Genomic DNA, 12,911 nt, shown 5'->3' with positions numbered 1-12,911 from the left:
TATCATTCTATTTGGGCTTCGATCTAAAAGGTAGCTAGCAAATGTGAAACGGATTAAAATGACAAGAGTTGACAGCTGTATGAGTTCACCATTTACACAACATATGCTGCAACCTTTTGTAATTTTAATAGTTTGTTTCATATTGGCTGGCTTCCAACAATAGCTGAATTTGCAAAGCTAGCGAGCACCAATTCCGTTTCAGTGGTGTTTGCTATAATCTTTGCTACCCGGGTTAAATAAAGGTGAAATAAAATAAATAAATAAAAGTTCCTTGCGCCAATTTAGCTTTTGCAACGAGACCATTAAATATATTTAAGACAATGGTAGAAGAGAGTGTAGTTCTGTTCAGTTTGGACTCCAGTTTATCGCTAACCTTATCACAGGGACTTTGAAGCACTAACTTACATCATCTGCATGCTGATCTTGGAATAAATTGACGATAGCAAAGATTCCATCTTTGACGAGGCCACATAAATGGAATAGGTACTAGCTAGCTTAATAGTTAATATTTGCGAGCTAGCTCTGCATATTCAGCTAGTGTGTGTGCGCGATTGACTGGATTAACCTCACGTCAGTTACGTTCATTGAGTGCCTTTCAGACAGTGGATAAGACCCCTCTGTTACCTTGCCAACTAAGGAACTGGCAGTGGATCAAACCATTGTGAGGCAAAGGGTGGGGGGGTCGCAATCTTTTGAAACTTAAAAACTTGCTATTAAGTGTCTATAATCAGCACAATTGCTTTCATTGCATATTATTAATATTATTTAAATTACATAGTTATGTTTCAGTGATATATTGGGGGGGACAAATCATATTTTTCCCAGGATGGGGGGGTCGTGTGTCCCCCGTCCCCCCCGGGATTTCCGCCCCTGCTTCAGGTACTTTGGGGATACTTGATGCTAGAATGACCTGGGCAGAACACATTGAGAGAGTGGTGGGAACGTGAATGAAGTTACTAAATGTGATGCGCTGTCTGACAGGGAAGGACTGGGTGTGCCTCATTGAAGACCATATATGTTGCATTGATCCGATCTGTAATAGACTATGGAAGTATAGTGTATGGTTCGGCAGCCCGTACATCATTGGGAAGGCTATATGTCATACAGGGACAAGACTCAGAATATGTAGTGGGGCGTTTCGGATGTCCCCAATGGCTGCATTACAGGTGGAGATGGTGGAAATGCCATTGCAGATTAGGAGACAGCAGCTGGCAATGAATTATTGGGTCAGCCTTCAGGGACATGGGGTATCTCATCCTGCGAAAGGGATTTTACAGGCATGCTGGGAACATGAGTGAAGACAGAACACGATTTTTGGGTGGGTGGGTAATACCCAGGCGAAGGAGATGGAACTGTATGGAAGGGAGTTTAGTCCAACGGTAGCTATCCCTGTGAATCCATCATGGCTACTCCCACCTCCAGTAGTAGATCTAGAAGTATTGGAGAGACTACAGAAAGATAGGGAGGGTGTTGATCAATCTGATTTGTTTAAAACTTCTTAAGGCAGGAGTAAACAAATGGGTATACAGATAATATCTACATGGATCTGAGCTCATGTGGGAGTGGAGGGGAACGAGGCAGTTGATGTACTGGCTAAACAAGTACTAAGTAGTGGGGATGTTGATGTGGTAGTATCAATGAGCAAGGTAGAGGCAAAAAGTATGATATGGACAGTGATGGTGGAGAAATGGCAGGAGCAGTTGAATAGAGATACTAAGGGCAGGCATTTATTTCAAGTACAGAGGAAAGGTGGGGAGGGGAGAATGACAGGAAAGGACAGAAGGGAGGAGGCTGTATTTCCAAGATTAAGGGTGGGACACAGCCAGTTGAATAACACCTTACATGTGATAGGAAAGCATCCAACAGGAAAATGTGAGTATTGCCAAGAAACAGAGACCGTGGAGCATGTATTGATACAGTGTGGACATTATTGGAGGGAAAGAGAGAGGATGAGATCTAGTTTGAGGGAGAAGGGGATACAGGAAATTAGTTTAAAGAGTATATTGAGTAGAACGTCATTAGATATAGTCTCAAATATGTTATACTTTTTAAGAGCAATAGGGCTGGCAGGTAGGATTTAGTACCCTATCTCTGGCCCACACTCCAGTACAGTAGGTGGCGGTAATGCAACATAACGTTGGATGCCAACCGCCGATAAACCCCACCGAAGAAGAAGCGTCTGTGTTCTACGTCAGGGCAGAGTGTGTTGTTGCAGAGTCACTGCGAAGTGGTTCGTGTGTAAACAAGATGTTGGAGAAAGAAAAGTCTGGAACTAGCCAAGTAAATACTGCTTTTGAAAATAATAATAGATTAGAATGAAACTGAATTGATTGTAGTGTGATGCTTGTGGAAAGCTAAACCTAATCGAAAAATGCAATAGCTCGCGTCTGTCGCGAAGAAAATCGATGAGACATTGCTAACCGAGTTAGCTACTTTAGCTAGCCACCTCACTGTTGCTTAATAGCTTGCTGCATTTGAGGCCCGTTTGTCGCAGCGCCTGATAAACCCTGCATGTCCAGGCCATCCTCAATCTGGACTGTGGACAGGAGATCCTGAGTTGTGAGTACCCCAATTCTCACACGATGTCAAACTTCGATATTGCCTGGCTAGCTAGTATCCACATTGATTATTATGGAACTGATGCTCAACTTCATCCACAGCGTAGGCTAGCGAGGAGCAATTCCATGATTTCACTTTAAAATGTACAAAACAAATACCATTGATTTCAAAGCTTAAAAAACCGTACAACTCTATGCACTAGCAGTACGTTGAACAATTTACAACATGTAAGAAACTAATTTACTGGAAGAACTGTGGATGCAAAGTTTGGTGGCTAGCTAACAGAATCTTTATGCTAAAATCTTCCTTCGTTTTTTTTAATGCGACGTTTCCCAAAAACTCTTAAATATCTGCACCGAATTAAGATTAAAAGATGTCTACAGAAAGAATGGGGTGTCCGCTATGATATGACACCTTTGAGGTTGAAAAAATATATTGTTATTGAACTAGGCTACAGTGAGTGAAGTGTATTTACACCTGGTATCAGATTACGGTAACGGATTTACATAATCCACAAATTCTTGTTAAATTAATTTATTAACTGCCATTTTCCCCTTAACTATATATTTAAAGAAATTTAAGCAAAGTTGCTATTCCTCAACAAAGTTATTGGAAATGTTATTACTTTTTTTCTTAGGAAGAAACGGAGGGGGGGGGGGGATTAAGAAATGGGTTTCTTTAAAATAATGTTTTAGGATTTCTTCTTGGAAATGTACTTCACTTTAGGACAGCTAAACCCTTGTCTTGATACGAGTGGATACTTTTGTAACCATGAACGTTTTCTTGCGCCACACACAGTTGGCTACCGGATATTTCAGTACAGCAATAAAACTACTTAAACGCGCATTATCTACCTAGTTAGTAATTAACAATATATTACAATATTCTAGAAGTGTTAAATAGGTAGCGCTATCTCGACAATTTGCACTTAGAACTTAGCTAAAGTTAACGTCGCTAGCTATGTTGGCTATAAAGTCGTTACGCGTTAGCTAGTTAACGTAGGTACCTAATTTACCGGTCGCGCAGGCCCACTACCACCGTCTCTCCTATCATGGACGACACCTTCTCCTCCAGCTGGTCCACATGAATGGTCTCTCAGCACCACTACATTTTTACTGCGTCACTGTCCCTTGCTATACCCTCGACGGTCTATGCAGTGAGCCCGCAGTTACCAAGTCTCTCCAACGGGAATCTTTTCCTGGCTGCTATTTCTTCCACCATCACTTCAAGCTCCTGTTTGCTGAAGTTTTTATTGCGCTTTCCTTGGTTATTTATTTTTGGTTTTGATATAGCTAGTCCGATGGCTATAATGTGTGAAAAATAACGAAATTACCAAATCCTGTCACGCAGGCTTATTTATTGGTTTCAAGCACGTCACTAATGTCAATGCCAGATAAGATATTTATGAAGTTCCTAAGAACATTTTGAGTAATTACATTTACAAACCATCTTATGAACTTTTTATTTTTTCCCTTAAAACCTCTTACATCTAGATGTTCCGCTAGCGGAACGCCTCACCAATATCCAATGGTAGAGCGTGGCGTGAATTACAAATACCTCAAAAATCCCAAAACTTCAATTTTTGAAACATATGACTATTTTACACCATTTTAAAGACAAGACTCTCCTTTATCTAACCACATTGTCTGATTTCAAAAAGGCTTTACAGCGAAAGCAAAACATTAGATTATGTCAGGAGAGTACCCAGCCAGAAATAATCACACACCCATTTTTCAAGCTAGCATATAATGTCACAAAAACCCAGAACCCACAGCTAAATGCAGCACTAACCTTTGATGATCTTCATCAGATGACACTCCTAGGACATTATGTTATACAATACATGCATGTTTTGTTCAATCAAGTTCATATTTATATCAAAACCCAGCTTTTAACATTAGCATGTTTTGTTCAGAAATAGCATACCCACCGAAAACTTCCGGTGAATTTACTAAATTACTCACGGTAAACATTCACAAAAAACATAACAATTATTTTAAGAATTATAGATACAGAACTCCTTTATGCAATCGCGGTGTCCGATTTTAAAATAGCTTTTCGGTGAAAGCACATTTTGCAATATTCTGAGTAGATAGCTCGGCCATCATGGCTAGCTATTTAGACACCGACCAAGTTTGGCACTCACCAAACTCAGATTTACTATAAGAAAAATTGGATTACCTTTGCTGTTCTTCGTCAGAATGCACTCCCAGGACTTCTACTTCAACACCCAATGTTGTTCTGGTTCCAAATAATCCATAGTTATATCCAAATAGCTGCGTTTTGTTCTTGCGTTCAAGACACTATCCGAAGGGTGACGCGCCGGCGCGTATCGTGACAAAAAAATTCAAAATATTCCATTACCGAAGAATGTCAAACGCTGTTTAAAATACATTTTTATGCGATTTTTCTCGTAAAATAGCGATAATATTCCAACCGGGCGATGTTGTATCCGTTCAAACACTGAAAGAAGTAAAATGGAGTCGTCACATGCACGTGTGCGCCAGTGTCATTGTTCTCAGAACGACCACTTTCCAAAACCCCTACTGTTTTTCGCCCAGGGACTGAAGAGTTATCATTCCACGTTCTGGCGCCTTCTGAGAGCCTATGGGAGCCTTAGAAAATGTCACGTTTCAGCAGAGATCCTGTATTTTCGATAAAGAGGCTATAGAAGGACAAGAAATGGTCAGACAGGGCACTTCCCATATAGAATCTTTTCAGGTTTTGGCCTGCCATATGAGTTCTGTTATACTCACAGACACCATTCAAACAGTTTTAGAAACTTTAGGGTGTTTCCTATCCAAATCAAATAATTATATGCATATTCTATTTTCTGGGCAGGAGTAATAACCAGATTAAATCGGGTACGTTTTTTATCCGGCCGTGAAAATACTGCCCCCTATCCTAAACAGGTTACTTCTTACTTTTTGTGTAAGTAATGTTTTGTGAATCCGGCCCCTGATCTGGATATGAATATCATTACCTTCATGGTGACTTATCCTAAATAGGTACACCATGGAAGAAATAAGCAATATCCTTTTTTGCATATATGAGTATTATTCTACACACTGACTATTATTCTAATCAGCTCTGCACCAAAACAAGACCAAATTTTGTTCGACCGGACCAAATCTGAACCAATCATTGACATTTCTGTTTCACAAGTTTGGACTGTACAGCCACAGAACAATGAGCCAGATATCTCACTGATGTATACGTGTAAAGCATCCGGTTGACGTTTTCAGATATGGTGATGAGAAGAAGCCCAGTGGCCGGCAGTGGGAGATGGAGTGATATGACTTTTGGCCGACATTCTTCTTATCGATGGAACATTTGATCTCAATACAGTTTGCTGTTCCAAAACTAAGAGTGGACTAAGTTTTGTAGATTTTACCCTTTGCCCAAAAAAATACTGTTTAGGAGTGCAAGGGGTGAATTTAGTTATTGGAAACTGGTGCAATTGCGGCCTGCAATTTGGGGTGTTCCCACATCTGCAGGAACTCCTCTTTATACTTCTATTGGTAAATGTTTAAGCTAGGACAGGCGGGGGCGCTAATGCACAATAATGTTGGATGCCAGCTCCCAATAAACCCCCCAGAAGAAGGGGCAGGCGTGACAACGATAGCTAGCTAGCCGTACAACAGTAGACGGTGTACTTCGTCCCTGCCTATCGGGTAGTTTTCCCACATGTTAATGATGGCGGGAGAGAAGGACACTGTGTGCTAGCTTAATCATCTAGTCCGGTGCACAGCAGGTGGGAGGCAGAGGAGACACCACAGATAGAACAATGAAACATTTGATCTCAAAACAGTTCTCTTCCCAAAACTAAAATCTGTTATGAACAGAGTGGACAACATTTTGTAGACTTTACCCTTTGACAAAGTTTTTTTAAATTGCGTTGTTAAGGAGTGCAAAGGCGAATTGACTTATTGCACATGTGCACTTCAGAGTAGACTGTCCCAAGCATAAATATGCAAATGCATGCTAAAACTCACCAATAGGATCTCGCTAGCTCATGCTTGGCTCAGCCCCCCCCCCCCAGCTTGTTCTGCCCATTATGACTCATTTGTTCCCATTTTAAACAACGGGCTGTGGTCTCTGGGTTTAGTTATAAAAATCTTTGGTTCAGCACAGTAGAGTGCAGTACAATACAGTTATACTGCACTCTGCTCTAGCGTGCTCTAGTGTACTGTATTGAACTCTACTGAACTATATTCTACTTTTCTTGACTATCCTGTACAGTGATCTACTTTGCTTCACTGTAATGTGCTGTCCAAACTTGTGAAACACCGACGTCTATGATTGATTCAGATTTGGTCTGGTCACCAATCATGGATGTCTATTAGGGATGCACCAATATGACATTTTTGGCTGCCCCAAAAAAATGATAATGATATTTACATTTTTTGCGGCCTTTTATGCATTCTAGTACAGTTAAATAGTTGAAACACACACACACTGACCAAAAGGTAATTTGCCATTTACATATGTCCGCATTACCAGTAAAACATAATCAAAACCTATTTCTTTGCTGTTTCGTTGTTAATTTTTTCAGTCTCAACCAGGATTTTGCTACACATGTCAAGCAGTGAAGTTTCAGCTGTCTGTCCGTGGCCTCTTCCTTGGTGTGCTCTGTCCTTTTCCATCTTGTCCAGCTGTGTCTGTAACACTTCATGTAAACCCTGTTTCTTGTCTGAATCAAAGTAACGGTCCTTGTACCTAGCATCGAGCATGGTGGCGACACCGTAAAGAGACTCAGAGTGCCACCGAATCGCTTGTTCACAGCCTCTTGTAGAGTACTTTTGCAAGTTTTAACCCCACGGCATGTGTCGGCAGTTTTGTTGAGCAGGTGTTTCAATGCTATTACTGAGGGTATTGCGTCTGCTGCAGACATAGTTGATTTGCTTATTTCTCGAGTCAGTTGTTCGAATGGAGCTAGGAGTGTGTTCATGTTCCCAGGTTTCAAACATGTTCTCAAATGCCATTGAAATGGCAGCAGCGGTATCAAAACCAGCACATTCTTGAGCATGCAGTAACGCTTTCCTCAGTACCAAATCCTCATTGACCCACTGTGCTGTCAGTCAGCATGCTCATGGGGCTGACATCGCTGGTCCAAATGTCAGTTGTGAAGCTAATAGCAGGGATGCCCATAACAAGTAGCTCAGGGATGTGTGTTTCAACAATACTGTGTAACTCCGGTAGGGCAACATCTGAAAAATAGCGCTTGGTGGTGTGTACCGGGGCTCGAGGTGCTCGACCAGTCGGCGAAAGCCAACATCATCCACGACAGAGAAAGGTTGATTGTCAAGGGCAATGAATTCCATTACCTTGGCGTTAATGGATTTCACCTTTGAGTTGTCTCGCTGAAAGTTTCTTACTATTTCAAATGACTGCTCGACTTGAACTTGTTTAGTTGTTGGAAGTGTGCGCTTAGTATTTTTCTGCTTTTGTTCTGTGTAGCGCTGTATTTTTCGTGGCGTCATTACGTCATGGTATGCAAGTATGCACGTCAGCATTGACATCGGTTTTGCACATCGGCTTTAAACCAGACATCGGGTGATGTTGGCATTTTTAGCTAATATTGGCCGATTCCGATATGCTTACCGATATATCGTGCATCCCTAACATCTATGTTTGGGCCAAATCAAGGCTGTTTTGGACCGGCCCAAAAATAGACGTTTGTGGATGTTGAAATCAAGGCCAGGGCGGACTGACCAAATTTCAACCACTTCAACGTCCATGTTCAGTGGGTGTGGATGCTGGTTACAGTAAGTGGAAAGAGGGGGAGTCATGGGTAGGTGTCAGTAAGAGCCGGTAGAGGTATCATTAACTAGAGAGAGAGGGTTTGTCCAGACTGTTCACACTCGCTTTGACCACCAGATGACTAAAAGAGAAAGAAAACAGTTATGAGCTGAACATATCTTTAAATAATTTTTAGTTAACCTTTATTTAACTAGGCAAGTCAGTTAAGAACAAATTCTTATTTACAAAGACAGCCTAACCCGGACGACGACTGGGCCAATTGTGCGCCACCCTATGGGACTCCCAATTACGGCCGGTTGTGATATAGCCTGGAATCAAACTAGGGTCTGTAGTGACGCCTATAGCACTGAGATGCAGTGCCTTAGACCACTGCGCCACTCGGGATCTCAACAGTATGCCAGTGGAAGGAAGAACAGTAGCAGGTGACCCAACTGTGGTTTGTGACCACTATGATTTTCCATTGTAGCCAAATCAATTGCAGTATTAGCGTATTTAGAAAATAAAATAAATGTATAGGTAATTTTGTTACCAATTTGGTAACAAAATTACGAGTTTTAATCACTTAAACCAAAAATTATATTAGTAAAAACACAAACTAATTGGTAGGTTTACCTTGTTACTTCTGTTAACTTTCATTGTCCTTCCTCATGAGGTAAAACATTTTGGTAACAGAATTACAAGACACACGGCAATGTTTTTTAAACTTACAGAAGGCAAATCATTTCTACAAAACCAAATGTGTTGATATTAGTTGGCAGGGGTCTTTACATGTATTTCTAATACCTTTTAAGACTTTTTCTGGTAGAGGTTTTGTAAGACCCCTTTTCGATCAGTTTGACCAGAAATCAAAGCCATTACTTACACCTAATTTTTACGGGTCCTTGCTATCCGGAATCCTTGGGACATCCCAACAAGGAGCCCAGATAGCACTAACCAATTTTTAAGATTGAAAATAGTTGAAAAATGTGTCTATGCCTTAATTTCCCCAAAATATACTCTTCGCTTTCATTTGACACCCATTTTGATATTGAACTTCACATGTTGTTGCTCATGGGTTCATTTTACATAGAAATGAACCTAGCTAACCGCTAGCTGTGGTGATAGCTAGCTAATGAAATCATTGTGCATTGCTGTTGTGGTGTTTTTCTAAACTGGTCTGTGTTTAAGGTCTGCACACTGCTGTTCGAAAGGGGTTGCCTCGCAGTAGCAGAGCCTATTTGTAAAGCCTGTTCACCGTATTATGGCCAGAGATCGTTCATATTATTCCTACAAAATCTCTGATTAGGCTATTGCTACTAGCTACAGGGATGCAAACTCGTCACTTTTTGATGATATTTGCTGTTTTGATCTCAAACTAGGTCATCCACGTGAAAAGTAAACAGACGCAGAGTGCACCACCCATGGAGCTATAAAAGAACGGGTCGATCAGATCTTCTCCCTGTGTGATCACATTCCCTTCTCTGTCGGCTGTGTCATCACACACTCCACGCAACATTGTCCCTGACTGGGATATTTAGAATGCAACTCGAGGTAAGCAACCTATGGTCAAACTAATGCTGCGGTTATAGTTGATAAGACGTAAATTATAGTTGCATGTATGTTTCAATAGCGCAAATTATTACACTCAAAGTTAACTTTAGCTAGCTGGCGTTAGCCTGCCACGTTAGCAACTAAGATGGCAAGCTAACATTACTAACATTATCACCCGCCAATTAATAATGGTGTATGTTACTCATATTGAAATTGAGTGAGCACTGAATGCATTCATACGCGTCCTACAAATAGAATATCAGAGTTCAGATTGTAATATGTAATATCAGAATGAGTCCTCCATCCAATATCACGTGTGACAGCTGAGAGTAGCCAGCCGCATCTCCAGCCATTAGCCAACTCAGCTGCTTCTCTCTGTCTGTTCTTTCTGTGCATCTCCATCCATTTTAAAATGTTTTAAAACAGAGCACTGTGACACCTGCTCTAGCCCAAACCCTTGGCGCACTTGTTTTATAATATTTAAAATAAAAAGCTTTTAAACTTCTTAGGGATAGGTGTCCCATCAACGGGACAGTTGTAAATCATGCAGCGCCTTGTGTCACGATCGCAGATTTTAGAGAAACAAATGTTGGTACATATAAGTGTCTTATATCGTCTGAAAGCTTAAATTCTTGTTAATATAACTGCACTGTCCAATTTACAGTAGCTATTACTAAGAATTAACTACTCGTGGGCTGAGTTTTTGGTTTGATATCAAACAACCTTGTTTAGCGATGTTACCTGGCTAGCTAGCTAACAACTTGTTAACTTGACTATGCACACATTTGAATGTCACACGGAAAAGGGATAGATAGCCCACTAAAAAAGATACTTCACAGGTAGGATGCATATGCCAATGTAATTCTAAGCTAAATCTGAATCGAAAGTCAATCTATTTTTCTGGTGTTAATTAAATTCTGTTTGGTGCCTAACTTTTGGGAGCAGTGTGTGAGAAAGAGTAGTGTGTGTGATGGTTTCATGTAGGCCTAGTGTGTTTTCCCCTTATTTCCAAAATGAAAATGCAGATTATGCATTTATATTCCTTACTATGTATGTCCTGCCCAATCACAGGTAGACCTTTTGGATATGAGCAAATCAGCGATTTTCTGCAGTAGCCTTTTCTATTATACAGTAAAAAGTGTGGAGTTAAATTCAATGTGTTGTATTGAGAAGTGTGAATATCAGGGACAGATTTCTCTGCGCAGCACGTACATGCAGAAGGTATACAGGGTTCGATACTGCGACAAAAACAGTCGCATTTGAAGCTATTTGACTTGGCAGTGCGACACATATTTTGAATTGGCCAGTGACAATACATTACCTGGTCACATTCGTTTTTGGTTCACAATTTGCAATTTCTTTGTCATTATGATGTGCAATTCACCATAAATAAACCAACTTTATGAAGAGGCAACAACGGCACGGGAATGCCCCTGTCTGTGTGTCAGGGCTCAACATACAGGGGAGGTTTTGGAAACCCTTCGATCATCCCCGTCAGTGACCCGCTTGGGCCAGTGAACAAAATATTGTAATAATGGTATTTTTAATCTAGGCTATATAATTGATTAAAAAAGCAGATGGATTCCATAAGCTGTTCGTTATGTCGATTTATTTATCACACATGTGCTGCTCACATATAGCATATAGATAATCTGTCTGGCAGAGCGCACAACTCTCAAACAGCTGGTTGTTGCATTTAGCGATTTTTCTTTGGTGGTCTCTGGGGAGATAAATCTAGCTAGCTAAATCAGCCATTGGCTAGGCCATCAGAAGCTAGATAGAAGGCATCTGCTGTTCAACTGTATTAGGGCAGAATTTGGGTGACAGTGGAATCAACCAATTACATTTTAACCTGTAATGGGTGGGACCGTTTTAACCAAAAATGGTTCAATTTAAGGGTGTAGCTATTCTGTTGCGGTAAAACCATGTCCATTTATTATGACCAAGACAACGTTGAATGTTTGCCTCAACTTGGTTTTCCATACAATGCATTCCATTAGAAAGGGAACCCAGTTTTTGGTCGCTTTCTCGTTTTAGGACATGATACAATAACTCATCAATAACTCTTTAAACATCTCAAACGGTAAGACTGACTAGCTACCACATGTACATACTTCATTAGTGTGTTTGTGTCGGGAGCATGCTTTCTATTTTGTCAGGCAATGCCCACGTTATTGTGACATTTTATAATGTAATTATTTTATGTAATTTTGCCGTGCGGTAGCAGAGAGAACAGTCTATGACTAGGGTGGCTGGAGTCTTTGACAATTTTTAGGGCCTTCCTCTGACACCGCCTGGTATAGAGGTCCTGGATGGCAGGAAGCTTGGCCCCAGTGATGTACTGGGCCGTACGCACTGCCCTCTCCCCGTAGTGCCTTGTGGTCGGAGGCCAAGCAGTTGCCATACCAGGCAGTGATGCAACCCTCAGGATGCTCTCAATGGTGCAGCTGTAGAACCTTTTGAGGATCTGAGGACCCATGCCAAATCTTTTCAGTCTCCTGAGGGGGAATAGGCTTTGTCTTGCCTTCTTCACGACTGTCTTAGTGTGTTTAGACCATGATAGTTTGTTGGTAACGTGGACACCAAGGAACTTGAAGCTCTCAACCTGCTCCTCTACAGCCGCGTCAATGAGAACGGGGGCATGCTCGGTCCTCCTTTTCCACAATCATGTCCTTTGTCTGATCATGTTGTGGGAGAGGTTGTTGTCCTTGCACCACACGGTCCGGTAGGTCTCTGACCACCTCCCTATAGGCTGTCTCATCGTTGTCGGTGATCAGGCCTTGCACTGTTGTCATTGGCTAACTTGATGATGGTTTTGGTGTCGTGCCTGGCAATGCCGTCATGAGTGAACAGGGAGTACAGGAGGGGACTGAGCACGCACCCGAGGGCCCCCGTGTTGAGGATCAGCGTGGTGGATGTGTTGTTACCTACCCTTACCATATGGGGGTGGCCTGTCATGAAGTCCAGGATCCAGTTGCAGAGGGAGGTGTTTAGTCCTAGGGTCCTTAGTTTAGTGATGAGCTTTGAGGGCACTATGGTGTTGAATGCTGAGCTGTAGT

At 41.5% G+C, this 12,911-nt stretch overlaps 1 protein-coding gene across 4 annotated transcripts in view; it reads left to right on the top strand.

Annotated features, from left to right (window-relative positions):
• The first annotated feature begins 2,189 nt into the window (after positions 1-2,189).
• Positions 2,190-12,911, top strand: part of oser1 (oxidative stress responsive serine-rich 1) — a 28,544-nt gene continuing 17,822 nt past the window's right edge. The window contains exons 1-2 of one of the 4 annotated variants that reach the window (XM_014165903.3): positions 2,190-2,559; positions 9,681-9,852. In XM_014165903.3, the coding sequence (XP_014021378.2) occupies positions 9,841-9,852 (12 nt within the window). In that variant the 5' untranslated portion in view covers positions 2,190-2,559; positions 9,681-9,840. The remainder of the gene's footprint in view (positions 2,560-9,680; positions 9,853-12,911) is intronic. The other 3 variants (XM_014165904.3, XM_014165902.3, XM_014165905.3) reach the window with 3 other exon arrangements.

Source organism: Salmo salar, chromosome 22 (assembly GCF_965601325.2).
Source record: "Salmo salar chromosome 22, fSalSal1, whole genome shotgun sequence".
Lineage (NCBI taxonomy): Eukaryota > Metazoa > Chordata > Actinopteri > Salmoniformes > Salmonidae > Salmo > Salmo salar.
The sequence above is the reverse complement of the archived record's forward strand: the minus strand, read 5'-3'. Positions and strand labels throughout refer to the sequence as shown.